This window comes from Heloderma suspectum, chromosome 7 (assembly GCF_057233095.1).
Source record: "Heloderma suspectum isolate Gila_16-S chromosome 7, 16-S_ref, whole genome shotgun sequence".
NCBI classification, from domain to species: Eukaryota; Metazoa; Chordata; class Lepidosauria; order Squamata; family Helodermatidae; genus Heloderma; species Heloderma suspectum.
In genome coordinates, this window is record NC_139464.1 from 70,308,444 (window position 1) to 70,330,639 (window position 22,196).

The window sequence follows — 22,196 nt, forward strand, 5'->3', positions numbered from 1 at the left end:
AGAATGCAATGTGGGAGGGTTGTAAAGAACAAGAGGGAGAAAAGATGGGTGGGGCCCTTTGGAGGGCATCTTGTCCAACCCTGGCACTGTCACTGTGAAGGACAAGGATTTTGTACTAGATAGAGACGGTGAAGGAAAGCCAGTGAAGGGAAATGAGGAGGAATGTTCTACCCCATACAGTTCTACTGAGCAATAAACCAGTTACCTATGCTTCCATTTTAAAAGGCAAACTGAGATTGTCAACCATTATAATCTAGAAAAGAGTGTCCTGGTTTGGGAAGAAGAGTGCTGATGAGTGGACAAGCCCGGTGAAATCTAGCGTAAGAAAAAGGGTTTATGAACAGCATGAATGAAATACGGAGAGAGAATCAGAACCACACAGATATTTTGGGAGCATACTTTTGCTGAAAAAACATTGATAACTTTTTGAGTAAAAGGATATCTTGATGGCTGTAATGGATAATTACCTCTCTTAGAGAGATAATGCTGTCAGTTTTGCTTGTATATCTATATTATTATTTAAATTCATACAAACCTAAACATTCCTATTGCCTAAAACAGAGGTGAAACTAAGAAAAAGTATTAAAAGTTCACTGTTGTATTGTAGCTCTTTGTAATGTTCCCATATCTCCGATGTACAACTGTGGGTTGTCCTAAATGTCCACTCGATCTTTAGAATTAAATAGGGAGGTTACATCCCTGCCACCTTATTACTAGCGACTTTGCTATTTCCATATGTCTGTAGTGAATAGAGGCCAAGGGAACAGTAATCAGCCCTGCAAGCACACGGCCTTTCTAAGATCATGAGGGTACTGAACACATATGTTACAGTGTAGACCACACTCTAAGCCTTGCAGCCAACCTTGGATTAGATAATTTTAATTTTTAAATAGTTGCTTTATTATTTAGAAACTTTCCTGCTTTACCACCTGCACACTGTCTGCCACAGTTTGCTGGCATAATCCCTTCCAATGTTTTTTTGGGCACTGGGTTTCACACTTGATTTACCATGTTAAATATATATAATTCAAACTGTGGAGGGGGAAATTAGTGACAGCTTTAACTTTTGAGCTTCCACTATCAAGACTTGTTCACTGATAGAGTTTCTGATTTTCCCACAAGACCTGGAATACATAAAAAGTTACTCTGATTAATGAAGCCAGAATTTAGCCAGGGTATGAACATTGTCATATTGGTAAAAACAAATGCCAACATGAATACTGTATAGATGGTGTAGTCAAGGCCTTTACTGAAAGTTGGATTATCAGTATTCCCTATGTGTAATTAGTACGGTAGCATCTACATACTTTTTCTAAAAACTATATGCTCCTGATATTTCCACACCTCATTTTACTTCCTTCTTTCTTTTTTTAAGGAAATACACTAGCAATGGCCTCTTAACCTTATTCCCTTGCAGAGTTATAGCTTGGTTGGTGAAAGGATAGAGAGAGATACATGCTCCTGGTCAGTTTTTTGCATTAAAAAAAGGATATTATTCACTGCAAAGTAGACTTGTTACATTAAAAAGTCATCTCCATATAGGTAAGGAAAAAGTCAAGCTTAGCTGATTTATCTGCTTGGCATTCAGGCTGTGCTAGTAAAAATTCTCTGGTGATTAAAGGAAGTGCATTTGCATGAAGGATCACTCAGACATGGCCTGGCAACACAGACAGTGCAGGCGACACATTTTGTTGGTACACTGTGGGTGGCATAGCCTGAGTTGCCCCTCTCAGAGGATTAAATTTCTAATGCAGAAACACAAATGGGAGGAGGAAAAGAAAATGTAAAAGCCTTTTTCTTATTTCTGTCTTGTGTAACACAAGATGGCAGAGTATGACTTTTGTGGGAGAACGAGAGAAGCAGCAGCAGACGGGTGAGGGAATTCTAGAATACCTAGAAATGCTTTCTTTCAATCTTATGAAGGAATTTGTGTCACGATAATGGCAGATGTCCATTCCCAGCTTCCTTCCACACTGAGTCTTTAGGATATTTCCAAATATGTTGGTTCATATTACAATAAGTCTGTTCATCTCAATTAATTTGCACTGGATCATTCACAGATTTATTTTAGAATAATTAAATTGGAAGAGGACCTAATGGATCAGCTTGTCTGACTCCCTGATTCAAAGCATCCTAAAGAGATGCTTGGCCAAATGTTTCATGGAAACATCCTCCATGGAGAAGATTCTACAACATCCCTACAAAGCAAGTAGCTTTGAGGAACTGCTCATAAAGTTAGGAAGAGCTTCCTAATCCTTAACATAAATGTACATATTTTCTGTACTTTGAAACTATTGTATCCTATCATCAATGGAAAGGAGAATTACTATTTTGCCAAATACTATGTTAAAATATAAAAGTAATCAGGGATTCTTTGTGTATAGTCACTCTGTACCATTTACTCTTACCTGATACATACCTGTTGAGCAGAGAACCAGTTTTTTTTTTTTAAGGGATGTGGGGTTTCTGATGCCATGGCTTGAACATGCAGTACAATTAGGGAGAAGAATACAATTGAGCATGTACAGAGTGCCTTGCCCTAGCCACCAAGTAACTGCAGCTGGTTTCCACACATCTGAGATACTTTGCTGAGATACTTTAAATACTTTGTGGGAAATATGAGCACCTAACAGGTAAAATAATAAATTATTGGATGTCAGTTTTAGTCATTGAAGTAGGCGCAATCCAGAGAAGCCACAATAAGTCTAAAAATGGGTTTATATTAGCGGAAAAGAGTATTCTCAGCTATTACTTACATTTTCACCAAATTGTCATTGATCATGGCAGTTTCACAAATCCCATATTAGGTGATCCAGAAACTCACATAAGCTAGCATACTTCTTGTGCAATCACTCTTATGCCAGTGTTCATGAAGTGCTGGATTATAACCAATGTGGGTGTCTTGTTTAGTATTCATACTAGCAGTAAAAGTGACATGAGCTTCCTAAATAACAGATGGAACAATTCTAATAGCCTTGGGTAATGGCAACAGCTGCTCTAAATAGACTTGGTGTCATCTCTTCCCTGCTCACCCAACCTCTCGTTTCAGTTGTTTTCAACTATGATCACTTATAGCTATATATGTTCTTTGACATCTACCTCTTACTCAAACATCCAGAACCATCACTGCCTTTTGACATCTGTGTGCCATAGTAAAACCTGTGGAGATATTCGGCGCAAAACATGGCTTGGAAGCTCTCAAGGATAATTATGCTTCTGCAAGTTCTGCATTTCCTACATTAAGAAAACCTTCTATAATAATCTGTGAGCATTTGAGAGGGATAGAGACTGCCTTCATTTTGTTTGGATTCTCAGAAACCAAATCTGCATGCCAATTCTCTTTTGAGTGGGATGCTAAAAGTATGTTTTCCCTTGTTGTGGTTTGTGCTTGTTAAGGGAAAAGGTGCGCCGTAGTTTAGCTGAAGTAGCCAAGGTTGTTATTAGCATGCTGAAAGTAATGTCGGGGCTTCTGGGAGGCTTAATCAAGTCTTGTGTCCTGATTGAGACATAATGTTCAAAAGTGGGGAAACTTATTAACAACATAAAAATCTAGGAGTGTTTTCCATGCAAACATTCATCAGCATATCTTATGTAATTACATAGCCGATAAATCAACACAGTGTGTAAGTGCTTTAGTCGTGGTGTAAATATCTTAATGACTGAAACATCTTTTACATATGAATAATTTATATCTATATGATTCATTTCTCATGCTTGTTACTTGCACATGGTAAACTAATCTGTATCTGTCAGGGGAAGTGCGCTTGATTCTTGTTTTCTTGTTTTTCTTTTTTGAGTTTATTTTTCTAAGTTCGCCACTTGTCTTCTACTTTCCCTAACACGGTTGTCATGTTTGTTCACCTTGTTTGCCTTGATTTGGGTTCCTGGAGCACTCTAGGAGTTCATGTATGATTTAGTTCAGATCTTACAAATTGCCAAATTGTTCTTCTGGGTAGAATTTATATCATCTCAGCATAGAAATGTCAAGATCCAATAAGCTTCTAGCAAATCATGGTGTGAATAATCAATCTAGTCCCAAAGCAGTTTTCAAACAGTTAAAAATCAATTAAGACTCTGGAAGTTTGGGTTTCTATTAACATCCTCATTAGCATTCATGTAGTTCTTTAAAAATAAAAAAAAAATGCAAGGCTATTAATTCTACCACAGAATGCCTCACTCTTGCTAAAATGTTTCCTTCCTTTTAAAAATCCCATTATTATTTATGCAGTGCATAGTATTTCTAGCAATACACTGAACATCTTCTGGTGTCTATTTTTTTTTAAGTAATGAATTGAACAGGCTTTCTCATTTACATTACAGCTGCACCCCTCACCTCTAAAGCATGACTCCCCCTGTCTTTCATCTGCATGTTTATCAAACTAGTAAGAAGAATCAGGGCTTAGAGCCCCCATAACGGCAAGGAGGAAGCTTCTACCATTGCTGCACAGAAACAAATGTGTGTATACACTCTGTGGTCCAAACTGCATGTTACATCAGCCTTCCCCAATCTGGTGCCCTTCAGATGTGTGGGACTACTACTTCCGGCATGCCCCAGCCAGCACCAGGGCATCAGGTTGGGAAAAGCAGCATTATATTGTTCAAGCTTTTTAAAATGTGTGCTTAAACTGGTCACTTTTGTTTTGTATAAAAAGCAGCCACGGGGCCTTGATCCAGAGCATGTTCCCTGTCCACATCAGGGACCCATGCCAGCTTCTCCCCCCGCCCCCGTTGCTGTTTGCTCCCAAAGGTGCTATTCACTGCAAAATAACAGCCAAGGGGGTACCATTTTCAGCGGGAACCTAGGGCAGGACGTAGTTCCAGTTCAGGGCCCTGCAGTTGCTTTTAGTTCAAAATAAAGGAGGCCGGTTTAAGCAGCTTTTTCTAAAAGTGTGAAAAACGTAATACATAGTTTGGCCCTTGGGGTTCCTTTGAGTTGGAGTTATACACTGTTTGTAACAGTTTCCAGTCTACTAATGCCAGATGGCTGGCTTTGTGAGCGCCTGATGTGCTGATTCAACAAGCCTGGCACATGCAAGCTTCACAGATACTATATTTTTCTCTGTCTTGATTGCTGCTAGTCCAAACAACACACTAGGGGCTAACAGGATCATAGCAATTGGCACAGACCGAAGCAAGTGCTATAGCACAGAGCACATTGATTGCTACCGCTTTAGCTTTAGTGCTCCAAGGCTAATTGCAAGAAGGATGTGGTAAAACTGGTATCCTGAGTGTGGCATTCCCCAAGCCCCAGCAGAGCTAATATCATTCATACTTCATGAGCCTCATTGAGGCTGTTTTAAATATCATGCTTCATAGTTTTGCTTGGACTTCCAAAAGGCCTTTGATAAAGTCCCTCACCAAAGACTCCTGAACAAACTTAGCAGTCATGGCATAAGAGGACAGGTCCTCTTATGAACAGAAAGAACAGAAAGCAGAGAGTAGGCATAAATGGTAAATTCTTCCAGTGGAGGGATGTGAACAGTGGGGTCCCACGGGGAACTGAATTGGGACCAACACTTTTCAACTTGTTCAGAAATTATCTGGAATTAGGAGCAAACAGTGCCTTGGCCAAGTTTGCTGATGACACCACATTATTTAGGGTGGTTAAATGTGAAGCTTTGCTGAATGAGGCATTTTAAATGAATGAAAGATATAATTGCAACGCTTTGCCTTTGCTTTTTACAGATTCAGTAGCCACAGCTTCTGGGCCACTGCTTGTTGAAGTTGCCAAAACGGCTGGTTCTGCTCTGGGAGTTGCACTATCTACCTCGATGTGCTGCAGCAAACAAGTCATTGTCATAGACAAAATAAAATCTGCAAGTATTGCAGACAGGTGAGTAGAAGGATCTAACATGTTATGCCATCCATCTACATACATGTCTCCATCTACATATGGAGACAAAGTCAATCAATCAAAGGAGTGATCAGGACAGTTAACAGTGTCCTGTGCACTTGCTGGATGGGAGCCAATTGATTTGTAGTAATTTTTATCCTGCTCCTCAACTAAAAGTCTCCCTAGGCGGCTTACAAAGAATCAGTTAAAAAAGTCTCACAGGCTTACAATCTAAAAAGACAAAGCTTTACATGGCTTGGGATCATAATACCTGATGGAGTGCCTCTCCTGGCATGAACCTACCCATAGATGACATTCATTATCTAAGGCCAGGTGCCTTTTCTGAGGGAGGCTTGGAAGGCAGCAACAAGGGCAAGGGGCCCCCAATTATCCCCAACAAGGCCCTTCTGTTGTCTTTTCAGTGCCAGGTTAAGACTTTCCCCTTCTCTCAGGTATCTGGCAGCATCTGATGAGATTTTAATCAGGTTCTGTGTTATTCTTATTGTTGATCATTAAAATTGTTTTAGATATATGTGTGTTTATGTGTATGCTGTATACGTTTGTATGTAAATGGCTTTAATGATGTATTTTTAAGGTTTTAATCTTTGTAAACCGCACAGAGAGCTTCGGCTGTATATAAATGTAATAAGGAAATGATTGAAATGACACACAAGGAAAAAATGATGGGTAGGGAAGAGAAGGCAAAACAGTTAAAATTATAGGCAAAACAAGTAAGACCAGTAGTTTAGATCAGGCTGGCTCGGGTACATGTAGCCCTCCAGATGTGGTTGGGCTGCAATTTCCATCATCCCTCACAATTGCCTATGGCTAATGCGAGTTGCAGTCCATGAATATTTGGAGGGCCACATGTCCCCCACCCTTGGTGTTGATTCAAAGGTGTCCTGCATGACCAGAAAGGCTCCTCGACTCGGGCAAGCTCTCCCAAACACCAGTTTCAGGCGATTCCCCCATACCACATTTCATGTCAACCCAAGGAGTCTCCCACCCTCTGGGAGGAGAGGACAGGAACACTTCACTGCATGAGTAGAGTTCTACTTGCGCTTCTTTGGATGTGTATAATATGTGTATAATAAATAAATGCTGTCTTGTCTAACACATTTCTAAAAAGTTTCGCCATCCAGTTATTTGGATATTTACATGGATTTTTTTTAAAGTAATAATCCAGGAATGATTAACATTATGAAACAATGAATTTCTCAGAGTAAGTTCTACCACATACTCTTAGAATTGATAAGATTTTGCAGCCTTGAAGTATTTTTAGGAATCAATCATTGTTCAGTCTTGCAGCACAGTAAATTGAAGCTCATTAGATTTGCGATATCCCCTGTCCGCATTACGTTATATGTTACAATACCATACAGAGAGACAAGAAACTGGTTTCTATATTTTTTATATCTAGCTCTTCCGTACTCTATGAGGGATGCCCATTTTTAAAACTCTTGTTTAAAAATATACTTTGCTGAATATTTAACTCTCCTTCTAAAGAGAGAAAGAAAAGGGGGACAGAGAAGCCAGGTACAAACAACTTGCATGTTCTCCCTAGTTCTGTTTAAATGAATGGGTATTTTGCAAAGGGACCTGTCTTTGTGCAATTCCCATTCAATGAGCCATTTAAATGGAAGTTGTGCAGGAAAAAATCCTGATTAATTGTACCATCCCTCACTGCTTGCTCAAATAATTCTGCCTCAAATATCTATACCTCAGAACTTAAATTATGGGATATATTTAAAAAATGTACCACAAATGCTGTGTTCCCATTCCCATTCCCAGTATGTCCCTCATTGCCATTATTTGTAATTCCTTTTTCTCAAAGGTCATACAAATTATGCCTACTTCTTGCAGTGAGCCTACATTCTACTGTGGGCTTTTTGCCTAGCCCTGTTCAGGCATTCTGCAAGTGAGTGAAATAAAGGGGGTGGGGTGAGTGCACTAGCCTCACGTGCCCCCTCACCCACGGTAATTTCCATGCCCTCTACACACGGATGGAGACTTTCTGAAGGGCAAAGCTTCCTGAATCTGTGGAGGTTCTCCATTCGATTCTGAATGTTGATTTTCCAGCAGTTGAAATCAGTAGAAAGCCTCCACAGATACAGGAGGATCTCTCCTTCAGAAAGTTGATCTTTTTTGTATAGAGGGTGATGAAAATGAAGGCATGGGGCTGGTCTGTTCCCCTTCCTCATACATTTATTTTACTCAATTGCAGGAAGTCTGAATAGGGCTAATGATGGCCACTGATAAAGGGGTGTGTTCAGTGGGGCACAATGCTTTAATTTCCTCCCTCTGTTTTTCTCTCATTACCTAGGGGGGTGAGCAATTAAAGAAGTTGTCTACATGACTGGTACGTCAGGATGCTGACTGCAGTATTTGCATTACTCAACTCATTCAGTAGCCAGTTTCTTGAGTGCTGCAAAATGTAGCAATCTAGCCCCTTCAGCTCCCAAGTAGTAAGTCATCACAACTTACCAGACCTTATCTAGTCATCATGACTAGTTTAGGGAGCAATCCTATGCAGATAGGTGGCCGCCTCCAAGCTTGGACGCAACCATCTATTCAATGCAGGGCAGGAGAAGCACGGAGGGGATCATTCCCTCCGCGCTTCTCCTGCCCTCCATTTTAGGCTAGACGGCCAATTTCAGCTGTCTAGTCACGGGAGGGCAGAGTGGGGGAGGAGGCTGCCGGACGACATGTACCGGTGTTGTACTGGTGTTGTACCGGTATTTCCGCCCTCCCCAGCCTGGGATGCCCCCCTGGCATGCCCTGTTTCCGCCACTCCACACTCCTCTTGCAAGCGCAGAGCACAGGGCTTCCGCGAGGCAGCGTGGAAGGGGGGGAAGGTCGGTTCCTGGAAAACAAGATATCCTATGGCCATCTAGCCGCTGACTAGCAGCCATCAGGTTGCTCCCTCCATATTTCCATCACCATTTAAAGCTATTTTACAAATAGGTGTTTAATTCTCAAATAATTCACCAAATGATGAACTGGGTGCTTTCGTGAAGGAGTAGCCTTCTTTAAGCTAAATTGTTCCCATGTATTCTGCTCATGCTCATCCATGTGAACTTGCTGCCATTCAAGTTATGTGACTGACATCTTTGCCTTTAAAAAAAAACAAAACTGTATTGGCTTTTAGAAAAAGACAGCAAATAACCTAATCAATAACACAATCCAACCTTTTAACTTTTTATAAATTTTGCACTATAAAGTTAGTCTTATGAAGACTAACAATCCACTTGAAATGAATGGATGCTGATACTCCAAGCAAAGAGCATACTGAACTATTTTGATCTGTTTCCTTTTCGTTTTCCATAGATGTGGTGCGTTACATGTAGGAGATCATATTCTATCCATTGACGGCACCAGCATGGAGTACTGTACATTGGCAGAAGCAACACAGTTCTTGGCTAACACTTCTGACAATGTCAAACTAGAAATCCTTCCCCATCATCAGACACGGCTGGCTCTTAAGGGACCAGAACATGGTATGGAGACTTATAGTTCTACAGCAGACTTCATCCCTTTCCCTCCTGTTCTGTACTGTGGCAGAAATCTAGAAAATGAATGTTGGAGCATTTTAAATGGGGTTATTGAGTTCTTCTTCCAAATCCTGATCATATTTACTCAGAACCACCCTTTGAGTTCAATGGGACTTACCTCCAGTAAATGTGCTTTGGATGTAGACCTAATGAAATTTAAGTGGGACTTATTTAAAATGAAATGTATTTTAAGATGAGGAAAAATCAGTTCAGAGTCTGTCCTTAACCTTCTGAGAGAAAATTCTGAAATTTATTCCAAAGGTTTGCATATTATTTTGTTTTACCTTGAACTTCATAGATTCCTGCATACAGCACCAGCTACCTATTTACCTTCATCTATAAATAATCAGTAATCAGTGTAGGTATGTGCAGTTATACAAGAATACAGAATATCAAGCTGAGCATCTATTCATTCAGCATCAAGTTTTGAGAAGTCTCACTTTTAGACAGTATACACCTATTCAGTTTTAGGCAAAACACAAGATGAACCAGGCCAATCCAATCAGGATTGGATTATTATGCATTTGATCTACATACAGAGGCCAGAATTAAATATGCTCAATCAAAAATTTGTATTTTCTACCTCAGTAGCAGACATAGTGGTGGGTTAGCCATGCTGGACTATAAGAATTAATGACATATCTTACAGCCAAGGGCAGTGATAATGTATGTGTTAATAACTTAATTAATTAAGAAAAGGCTTTAGGGCTGAGTATAATCTAAGTGATAGAACTAACTAATCACTCTCAGTAGGAACAGCCAAGCTCCTGCTAGACCAGCAAGGAGAGACAAAATGTCACATCCGAGGGTACAAATTAGTTCTCGTGTTTCTCACAAAAAAACATGCCTTGGTGCTCCATTAAGGCTAGAGGCCAAGGTGGAATGTTTTGTAGTGATGTTTGTTCATTGCACAAGGAAAATCATAGTCCTGCTCAGGAGTTACAGTTATGAAAGGACAGCACAAGTAGAACGGAATTGCAGAGCTGTGCCCCCACCCACCACCACCATTTCTGCCCTGTTTCCATTGTCATGCAACTTGTGCCAGCTTCCCCATGTTCTAGTGTAATTTCTAGGGCTGTGCACCGTCTCAGCACGAAGCCCAAATGACGAGGCAAAGCGGGCTGATGTGTCTTTCGGAGGTGCCCTGGAAGTGAAGCAGCTCCTCCATGAAGCGCCTCGTCTACCTCATATATTCGGAGTTCTTCTTATGCCTTCTGAGCAGACTAGGCAGGCAATCTCCAAAATGTATCAGCTTCTGAAAGATCATGCAGAGGCAGGAGGAGGAGGAGGAGGGAGGGGGGAAGATGAGAGGACACGGAGGTGCCAAATATCAGTTTGAAAGAGATCTGGCCACCGGGACAGGCGGGGGAATGGGAGGGGAGAGGAGATGGAGGAGGAGGAGGAGAGAAGGAGCTTTGCTGTGAATCAGCCTCCATTTGCTCATTGTGAGAGAGGTGATGTTACTGGAGAAGAGAGGACTGTCTGATCATTATTTGGCTAGAGCAGTGGTCTCCAAAGTGGGGTGCACACACCCCTGAAGTCCGAGTCAGGCCCCCATCAGTAGCTACGGATGTAGACAAAACACACTCGAGTGGTGGGTTAAGGACAGACTTTACTTGAGATATAACAAGCTTACATCTCGAGGTAAGTTAGCTGGGGTCAGCCTCATGGTCAGCATCCCTTGCAGGAGGAAGTAGGAAAAAAATAGAGAGTAGGGGGAGGAGACAAGGAAAAAGGCAATATGATCTCCCAGAGACCCCTCCCACCTGACTCAGGTACACTATTACCCCTTCAAGTTCAGGTTAAGTGACTCATGGCCTGAGTCCCTCCAACAACCCCCCCCGGGGGGGGGCACAAGACAATCCATTGGAGTGCACGAGTTGCCAGATAACTGAGCAGCTTCCTGCTGCCCTGACAAGCTGCCATTGTCTGCAATGGTGATGGTGGCAGTGGCAGCAGCAGCAGCAGCAGGATGGGATGGGAGCTGAGAGGGAAGCTCCATGGCATTTGTCTCTCAGCTCCAGTCCTATCCTGCCTCTGCTGCAGCCACTGTTAGCATCTGTACCAGTCTCTGCCAGACATGGCAGAGGAAGCCTTAACCCTTCCCACTCTCCTTTGGCAGAACGAAGCCAAGAAGAAAGCACATGCTATGGGGACTGAGTAAAACAAGGATCCATAAAATCAAAGAGGGATCCTCACGATTTCATATGATTTTTAAAGGGGAGCACATCTGCCTCCATGGACTGAACCAGAAAAATCATAGATCTGCCACTTGTGGGCACAGCCACGGCACAAAAACAGGTGAAAATGGCTCCCCCTATTCCCTGGAACAAGACAGCTGCTGGCGTGCATCCAGAGGGCCTAGGAGCTGGCGGCGGCAGCCCACCCTCATTGGCAGGAGTCAGCCTCCAACCAGGCACCCTCCCCTCCTTGCAAGGAAGGGAGAGGGCACAGTTGGAGGGCGACTCCTGCCTCTGCCGCCTGACTCAAGCCTTTACAGCCCCCTCGTAAGCAAGGAACCCATGAAGGCTTGAGTAGAGGCAGGAGTCATTCTCCAACCAGGCACCCTCCCCTCCTTCCAAGGAAGGGGGAGAGTGCAATTGGAGGGTGACTCCTGCCCTCGTGCCTGTCGGCAGTTGACAGGATGCAAAGGGCAACGTTTTCCCCAGCAGCGCCAGCAGTGGCTTCCGCGGTGGCACCAGTAGCAGTGGCAGTGGCAGCTCCCCTGGCAGTGCCCCCCCCCCCCGGAACAAGGGCCCAGGTAAGGAGCTGGGGCTGGGCGGCATGTGGGGGGGGGGGGGCAAAATGGAATTCGGATGTCCGAATCTTGCTTCAGCTTCTTAGGACAAGGCAGGTCGGAGGGCCCCAAATCAGCTCGAGCTGAATTGGGCCCACCTCAGAAGACTTGAAGTGGCTTCCGAGTCAGATTGGGGGGTCCACTCACAGCCCTAATTTCTGCTATGGGGAGAATTTTGTATTTGTGGAGGATTCCTGTAGAGCAGCCTTCCCCAACCTGGTGCTCTCCAGATGTGTTGACTACAACTCCCAGCAGCACACTGCCAGCATTGGGGGAGGGAACTTTCAGGGGGGAAAACATCCTAAAAGGGTAGGGGACCCAAACACAGCTCAGTGAAGACTGAGCATACTCAGTGGGCAATGGAATGTTGAGTGTCAGTCAGAAAAGAAAAATGGAAAACTAGGTTGGAAGAAAGAATGGCGTAGACTGAACTGGAAGAGGGTATGGCTGGCTGGAATCCGGAAGCAGGAGCACTCCGCACTGCAACATTTTGTTGCAGGCTTCACTTGTACTTCTAATAATCTGGGTCTCCTTAGAAAAGGCCTCACTATCAAATAATAGCAACAGTTAAGCAGATGGACCATTGCTTTAAAAGTCACTGAGCATTTAATATATCAGAACTCGGGATGCATGAGCATACCGTAGCTTGACCTGAAAAAGCTTGAGTTTTTTGCAGGCACTTAATACAAGCATTCATGAAATGCTCAAAGATGCTCACATGGAGTGCCTGCTTCTACCGTTTCTCCCTTCCCCATCCCCAAAGAACAAGAACTTACCTTTGGGGCCAGGAAAGGAGAAAGCAGCATGGAGTGCAGGAGCAACAGTGGACTAATACTTGTTCTTGTCAGAGGCAGCATTAGGCAAGCCCCCGGCATTACCTTTTCCCATTAATGGGCTTGGGACTACAGGCCCCAGAATCCATGGCAGGAAAATGACATGAATACCTTCTTTCATGCACCATTCCAGCACAAGGAGTAAAAAGTCCCTTCCATGAATAGAAGGCACCTTCCACATGCAGAATGGGATCTTTTGGATTTGTGGCAGAACTCATGTTTCATTTAATTTTATTTATTACATTTCTGTACCGCCCAACTGCCAGAGCTCTCTGGGCAGTTTACAGAGATTAAAAACCTTAAAAATACAATCTCGTATGTTAATTCATTAATTTATTTTTATTTTAGAATGCCTGTTTTCTCTTTTTCTCCCTTTCTTTCTCCACTTCTTTTCATAGTGACCAGTTCTATTTAGTGTTAGAAGTATTTCTTATATTTTGCAGAAATGTCACAGCTTTCTCTTGAGTGCTGTGTCCCAAGAACAAAATATGCAAAATATGAATAATAAAAATTTCATCTCCCTGTGTAATTCTGGAGTAGACAAAGAAATTCAAATCCAAACAAGTCCATTTTTCATCTTGTTTAGAGCAGATATGTTATGCTGCAAGTTTGAGTTGATACAGTTTGTGGTGGTATACGAAGACCAGTTATAATTTTCTCCATTTTTCTAGAAGAGTGTACAGTTCTCTGACTTTAATAAATTGTCAAATACTTTCCTCCTCCTTTTACATTTTGAATGATTTTTTCACTATCCCTAGTTTAAGGTATATTTGACACAAAACTAAGTGTGAGAGGGAATCAACTGCCTTTCCTGTAGTGGGTTAAAGTAGTGGGCTTGAGGGGGGGGATCACATTTCAAAACAATAAGTGACAACTTTAGATTTCTGCTTTGTCTTTATTAATAAATTCCCTGAAATGGAATTTTTATGCTGATGCTTGAGAGATGGGAGTCCATTGCCCAGGATAATATAGTGCCAGTGATGGATGCTGGTAAAATTAAAATGTCAGAGCAGTAAATTGGAATGACTGACATATAAACCACCCTGACTTACTGTGCAGAATGTGATATATGGTCCTTTGTTTGATTTTGGGTTTTTTAAAACATATACAAATACTTTTAAATGGGTAGATATTTTCAGAACTTAATTACTAATTGTATATCATGCATGGTGATAATGTTGACTTAAATGTGTTCTTTTAAAGGGTTTAATCATAGCAGCTAAAACGGAGGCAGATTAAAAATTGATTGAGTACTGACCAGTTTTTTTTTAATGTATTGAACATATTAGTTCTGGGACTGTGAAACGTTGCTATCTCTGGAATAAATTCTAGCATTTGCTGACCGCCAAGAAAGAAGACAGGGTTATTTTCTTTTTGAACTGCTTTCATTTTTGTTACTTCTTAATTGTTTTATGTAATCCAGTTACCTTTTCCTCTTCTCTGGTCCTTTTTTGTTTTTGTTTTTTTATTTCCTCTCATCCCTTCATGTGGGCAGTGAAGGTTCAAAGGAGCAAGAGACAACTTATGTGGGATTCCTCTGCCAACAGCCACACCAGTGCCCTCACCTTCCACCATTATAACTCCTACCACACTGACCATTGCAGGATGCCAGCTTTGAAATGCCAGAAAACGCCTCCTCAAAAAAACCTTTGTAATGTTCCATGCTTTTTCTTCCTGACATTATTATTATTATTATTATTATTATTATTATTATTATTATTATTTCCTCCACCTGATCCTCTTTCTCTCATTCTTTTCCCGTTTCAGTCTTTAAGATCTTTCCGTTTTACTGAGTCCCAATTTTTGTCACAATCACGTGAGGTTATTTCTGACATCATGTCTTTTTCTTACTTTAACTTAACCAGTCTTTTTGTATAGAGGGGGAAAGGTGTAAAAACTATTGAGGAATCCAGTTTTCCCAAACACATTTCACATTGTCACCCAGTTTAGTACCTTGTAGAGAACTTAAACTTTTCCATACAAAGTCTATGTCAGAAATCACCTTTTGCACAGAATGCATTGCTAGATTCAGTGTGTCTAACCACATTGATGTGCATTGATTCACATAGCGGTGTATTTAAAAAATTGTGTTGCATTCATTATGAGAATGCCAATTGCTTAAATACTTAGGTGAAAGTACTGTGATACAAATAGGATTACACATTTTGTGTATTTATACTGGTAAATATGTTTTGTTTTTGTATGGTTCGCATAACCCTAAAAATCCTGACCGTGCTGCCAGGCTTGTGACTTTGTTACTGGATGCCCACAAAACAGTCTTGTGAGCCATACACAATGTCCAGATTTTAAGAGCCAATTACATGCATGCTCCATAGAGTGCCTTGTGCCAAACGCTTCCCTCTCTTTCAGCAGCATTGGTATCTTCATCCTTCTCTCCTGCCTCCATGAGTGCATACAGCCTGAGTTCTCTAAACATGGGGACTTTACCTCGCAGCCTGTACTCTACCAGTCCACGTGGAACAATGATGAGAAGGAGAATGAAAAAGAAGGACTTCAAAAGCTCATGTAGGTGACCACAGTAGTTATTTGTATTGAAACAGGGCTGTGAAGTAGATCTGGAAAATTACATGAAAGTATACTTCAATTCAGATTTGTTTGGAGTTGTTAGGCAAGGGATTACTTTATGTGCGTTACAGTTGAGCTAAAGGTGGTGATCAGCCATACGCTGCATTTTCATCACCGTATCCAACTTCAGAGAGATGGTTTCTTCTGCTGTCTATGATCCAGTTATGCATTCTGAATACAAATCCTGTTTCAACCGTCTGGATAGTTTAGGATGGCAGCAAGCTTAAAAACCAAGCTGACATTAACAAGAATGCAATATTTAAAAACACACACACCACAAAATGAGACGTTCTCCACATGGGTCTTATATAATGAAATCAAGATTGGTTACTCACGGAAGTTTGCAGGTCCTTTACATGATGTCGTCAACCTCCAGGGCTCTTCCCACAGTTTATGACATTTAACATTATATGACATTATGACATTATATGGCCTTTGTAAAACTCGGGGAAAGTGCGATTTTTCTCTAGGAAGCATGATAAAGTGCTTTACTTGCTGTGTACTTCCGTAATGGTACTATAATAGCAGTGCCATCTAGTGGCTGTAAAATAAAACGTATAGAACTTGCTGGGAAATAAAAACAGCATGTGTCAGCCTGTGTAAAGGAGCTGAGCTTAATCCCGCAAAGATTCTGGAAGCAGAAACCCCGGTAAGTATTTGGGATTTTAGCCTCGTGTGGTGAAGCCCTAAGAGGAGTTTGGCATACCACTTGCAAGTTAAATCGCAGTATTCTTCTAAGGAGGCCAACTTTTTTTTATATAAAATGTCATTCCTGTTGAGCTATTAGATGTGGCAGATGATGGTCAAGATTGTAGATGGAATGATCTCTCTCGAATTGGCAGTAAAGGCAGTCTGATGTCTGAACACTACTATGGGGATTATCAGCACTGTGTTCTTACCTACTGTGAATGCAGCAGGTTAGCCATCCTTGCTTTAGGACATTACACTGAATGTTGTGCTTTACTGAGCAACTAGCCTACTTTATTTTACATATGAAAGCAATTTATATTACCTTGCAAGCTATTCTAGGGTCAGCAGAACTTAACTCTGAAGAAGGAACAATACTAAAAATAAAGCTGACTGGTTTCAGTTTAAATAATTTTAATTCATATTGCTAACACCGACATTGGCAATGAATCCCATGAATATATTAATTCAATTGGACTTTGTCTGTGTCAGAGTGGATTCCTGAAGCCAGTTGGATTAATTTGGCTTAATTGCAAATATACTTGTACTGCTAAGGAGAGACACCTGTGATTCCTCCAGCAGGTTAGCCATCCTTGCTTTAGGACTCTACATCAGAATCTTGGTCCTTTAAGCAAGCCCTTTATTCAGGCAGATGCCAAAATACGCAGGACTTTGGAGGGAGCTAGTAGTGATTGAAAGTTAGGATAGCTTGGGTCCTAACGACCATGACTAACTAGGAACATAGGAGGCTGCCTTGTCCTGAGTCAGAGCATTGGTCCATCTAGCCCAGTATGGTCAACACTGAATGGCAGTGGCACTCCAGGGTTTCAGGCAAGATGTCCTAGCTCTACCTGGAGATGCCAGGGATTGAACTTAGAACCTTCTGCATGCAAAGCATGTGCTCTACCACTGAGCCGTGGCCCCTCCCTATGAGCAGAGTTCTGCTCAGGGAATGGAGGTTTCCTGCTACCTCCTTCCCAATTCAGTTGTCTTTGCCCCTCCTCTAAAGCCACTCCTGAGAGCCGGAGAACCGTATGAACAGTACGGCATGTGGTACAGGGCTGCTTAGCAGCTTAGGCCGATATACCAGCTATGTCCTTATCTGGAGAGAGACAGCCTAGCTACAGTTATTCATGCTCTGGTAACCTCTCGTTTGGATTACTACAATACATTATATGTGGGGTTGCCTTTGAAAATGGTTTGGAAACCAGCTGGTCCAAAATAGGACAGCAAGACTGTTAACAGGGACTGGCCGATGATCATATTACGTCAGTGCCCTGTGATTTGCACGGGCTTCCATCCAGTTTCCAAGACCAATTCAAAGTGCTGGTATTCAAGTTTAAAGCCCTGAATGGCTTGGGACCAGGTTATCTGAAGGATCGTCTCCTCTCACATATACCTGCCCAGACCGTAAGATAATCTTCTCTGGGTGCCCCTGCTAATGAGGTGAGGCAGGTTTCTACCAAAGGGAGGGCCTTTTCCATGATAGCATGTCAGTTGTGGAATGCCTTCCACAGAGAGGTTTACCTGGCACCTACAATATGGTCATTTTTCAATGTCAGCAGAAGACTTTTTCTTTTCCCAGGCTTTTTCATTGTTCAGTTTGTTTTTAAATGTGGTGTTTTGTTTTTAGATTTTTAGTCTGCTGCTGGCTTTACTATGGTTTTTACTTTGGTTTCATTCTGTTTTAAACTTTTAAAGGTTTTCTATTTTATCATGCTGTATTTGGAGGTTTTAACATTTGTGAATCACCCAGATATCTTTGGCTATGGGGTAGTACAGCAATGTAGTAAGTAAGTAAGTAAATAAATAAATAAAGAAATACAGGGTGCTGTAGCTGGTGGGGGGAGCAGAAATGGAGACCACACCCCTTGCACAACCAGAAGTGCCTTCCACTTACACGGAAGTGATACACTGGCTAGAGAGCCAGTGTAGTGTAGTGGTGAGAGTGACGGACTGGGAGCCGGGAGATCCGGGTTCTAGTCCCCACTTGGCCATGGAAGCTCACTGGGTGACTTTGGGCCAGTCACAGACTCTCAGCCCAACCTACCTCACAGGGTTGTTGTTGTGAGGATACAACGGTGAGGAGGAGGATAATGTAAGCCGCCTTGAGTTCCTTGCGAGAGGGAGAAAGGCGGGGTATAAATGCAGTAAATAAATAAATAAATAAATAAATAATATAAATATTGGATCCCAGCCTGAATGAGTATATCTTGCCATTCCTGTTGTGGCTGTTGGGAATGATACGGCTATATAGCAGGCGGGGTTCTGGTAAACATAGTGCCAAGCAGTGGAATGGTTGTATGGTAATTGTGCATAGTTATTTCATCAGTGCATAGTTATTTTGTTGCTGTTGATATTAGCCCATGATGTACAGGAATATTTTTCTGAAACTCCTTGGTGCAATTCCATGCTTTCCCTAAATTCATTGAATTGCGCAAGGCAACCACAGTAACCTTCTTCACAGTTTTCTTGCAGATTAATGCAATAATGATTGCAAAGCATATTTTGTACTACTGCTAATAAATTGGCACAATTACGAATAGTTTGCCTCATTTAATTTAATTTAAAAAGCACTTATTCAGTGTCACACAAGAATTATAGCATTCATTGTAAAAAGGGGGGGGGAAGCAGTTGATTAAAATATAGAAAGGAAAACAAGTTTTCCTTAAAAATCCACTCTGGTTTCCTTATTTTTTGTTGTGGGTGGAAGGAAGGAGGAAATGCTTGTGAAAAAACAGTAAACAAGCTTGTGACAATAAATCTTTCCATGCTTGAAAGCCTCCAAACCTCGGTAGAATGTCTTCTGCTTGCTTTTAACATTCTACCAATGTTTGGATGTTTGTCATTTCCATCAACATAAGATAGTATGTTTAGCTGGTCTATGAGCTCCTCTCCTTAATTGGAAATATCAAATAGCCATTTCCATCTGCTAAGTGAAGGCCTGACAGACAGTGCCTGTTATAGAACCTTATAGAATTACTACTACTACTACTACTACTGTTATTATTACTATTACTATTATTATTATTATTTACACAAATTATCTGTTGCACACACACCCTTTCTTTCTATAGTATATCCAAGCCTTGATGTAGTAACTAGTTACTAACAGGACACTTAAGAAATGCACATTTTACTAAATCTACCTGCCTTAGGAGAGTTTAGAATATGTATGACAGAAGGATGCTATAACGTTTTCATTTCCCTTTGTGTAGAAATATCTGTATAACTAATGTGATCTTCCCAAATGCCTGGCAATAAACTGTGCTGGTGCAGGGAATCATAAACATTTTATTAACAAAAAAATTGCAGTGACTGCATTACCTATGCAGGTTGTTCCAAACATACAGCTATAAAACTTAAAGATACCCCACAATCTCACAAATTGTTTATTACACTTGATTTTGCTTTGTTTTCGTTTATAATCACACCTTGGTTTTTAAGCACTGTAGCTTGTTACTGGCTTGGGCAAGCACATACACACGCGCGCACACACACACACACACACACGTGTATTACTACAATGTTTGTGAGGTGGATCATGTAAAGATTAATGTGAATATTCTCAAATTTATTCCATGTTTAATGAGATAATATTTTTAAAAAACCTTTCTCTCAATTGGCATCAATTGAATATAGACCATTGTTTGGCAGTTTTTAATTTTGTTATAGTACATTTTCTATCTTTTCCTTCATTTGATTAAATACTTAGATTCAACTTGGTTTCTCAGCAATACCACTTAAGCAATATGTATTTTTTCACTTGATTTGTCCCCCTCTTTCTATCAAAAAGTGTCACTCAAGGAAACTTACAGGCACAATTAAAATTGATTAAACCAATTTTACATTAAAATACAATAAAAAACATAATTACAGAATACAAAATGAAAAAATAAAAAGCACCACCCAACCAACAGACCCACTTACAGGTCAAGGACCTTCTTGAACAAAGCTGTATTTGCCTGCTGGTGGAAGGACAGCAGAAAGGGAGCGAATGTAGCCTCCCTTGGGCGGAAGAAGGTGGGAGAAGCTACCAAAAGGCTTTGGGTTGCCACCAAAGCACCTCTGAAGGTGGTGATCTCAAAAGAAGGGCCTCTCCAGAAGACCTTAAGAACTGGGCAGGCTTGTATGGGAGAAGACAGCCTTTCAGGTAGCCTGGTCCCAAGCCATATGAAGTAAAATATTAACAATGGCCTCTCCCACCTATAATTATGGTTTTTTTATAGGTTGCATTTTGGCTGTTTTCTTTTTCAGTTTTGTAAACGATGCCATGACAGTTCTTAAGGGTCAGATTTTTTTCCCCTCAGGCAGTGGTCCCAAGAAAATTATCAGTGCTTCTTCATGCAGAGGATGTGGTCCTATTCTCTTATGTGCAGACATAAGAGACAACTTCTGGTATCGTAAAAGGGACCAGTTGGATATAAATAATTATAAAACAAAGCTAGTTATCTTTTGTATCTAAAACACATACATGGAGAATTGATGAGCATAAAATTGAGCAGATTATTTCCTATAGCTATTTAGGGACAAATTTCATTTAAGCAAATGGTTGGCAGCAACATTTTAGAGTGACTTGACTAATGTCTTACTAGCATTCTGAAGCTGTGGAAGCACAGCGTTGTCAAATTATCTCCATTCTCAAAATACTCAAGGTTAAATCCAGTGCTTAGGACACATTCAGGGTATCCTTAAATGCACTCCTTTGGGACATCTTAGAACAGACAGGGATTCTCTTGACTGAGATTAATTTAACCCTCCCAGGAGGCATGGGACTAATCATTATTTCTTGGGATCCTTACTAGATTTTCTTTCATAGACCTAAACCAAATCTGTTATAAATCTGCTACTGAAACAGTTATTGGATCAACAGCAGCCTGAACCAGTTCATCTGTCTCCATGCAGCATTAATGGCTTTAAAAAGAACAGTGCTTCTGACTTTTACTTCCCTTCTCTTCATGCGGTGTTCTTCATGAGTGCATCAAGTGGATTGTGCACATGCTGAGAAAGACAGAGAGAATTGTTCAGTTGTCATTCAGTACTGACAACTATAGAATTCACTAGAGCAGCCTTCCCCAACCAGGCACCCTCCAGATGTGTTGGACTATACCTCCTACCTTCCCCACGGGGATTATGAAAGTTGTAGTCCAGGTTGGGACAGCTAGTGCTCATTAGAGGAATGAGTAAAAAGCTTCATGATATCACTCACTGTGTTGGTCCAGAATATTAAGAGTATTGAAGGAGAAATTCATGATAGTTACACTTGAATACATTTGATATATTGATGGTATTTGTGTCAGAAAATTGCTTAATTTGTGCTGTCTCATTCTGAATGTCATTGCTTTTGGTCTGATGTGTTTTATAGTGTCACTAGCCTCTAGCACTGTAGGCCTGGCTGGGCAGGTTGTCCACACAGAAACCACAGAAGTAGTGCTGACAGCTGACCCCATTGTGGGATTTGGGATACAGCTCCAAGGTAGTGTGTTTGCTACTGAGACCCTGTCGTCTCCACCTCTGATTTCCTATATTGAGGCTGACAGCCCAGCAGAAAGGTGAGGTCCTTTGAGGTGATTGCTCTTAACTGTTTATTGCTAAGAATGTATCTCTGGAGCTTTTTGGACTAGTTATTTTCAGGTTTCCAATAAATTACTGAACATTGCTCATAGAAAAATGTGGTACATGGTGAATTTCCTGTCCTGATAACATGGGATTTTTTGGAGTCTTGATTAGATATGAGAAGAATAACAAGCACCAGTGCCTTTATCTAGATGACTGCCTCTGACAAGCAATTGAGGGCTATGTATTTTTCCTAATGGAATTTCTAAAGCTTAGTTCAAAGATTTCAATTTTTTTTTATTCTAGACTGGCAGAAAGTGCTTCAATCTTTGCTTAATTTTAGCTGAGATCAG

General features: G+C 41.2%; 1 protein-coding gene across 5 annotated transcripts in view; it reads left to right on the forward strand.

Moving 5' to 3' along the window:
- GRIP1 (glutamate receptor interacting protein 1) overlaps positions 1–22,196 on the forward strand; it is a 492,217-nt gene that overhangs the window by 418,710 nt on the left and 51,311 nt on the right. For all 5 annotated transcript variants that reach the window (XM_084810562.1, XM_084810565.1, XM_084810561.1 and 2 more), the window contains exons 8-12: positions 5,686–5,833; positions 9,161–9,330; positions 14,510–14,665; positions 15,388–15,540; positions 21,653–21,839. In XM_084810562.1, coding sequence (XP_084666688.1) covers positions 5,686–5,833; positions 9,161–9,330; positions 14,510–14,665; positions 15,388–15,540; positions 21,653–21,839 — 814 coding nt within the window. The remainder of the gene's footprint in view (positions 1–5,685; positions 5,834–9,160; positions 9,331–14,509; positions 14,666–15,387; positions 15,541–21,652; positions 21,840–22,196) is intronic.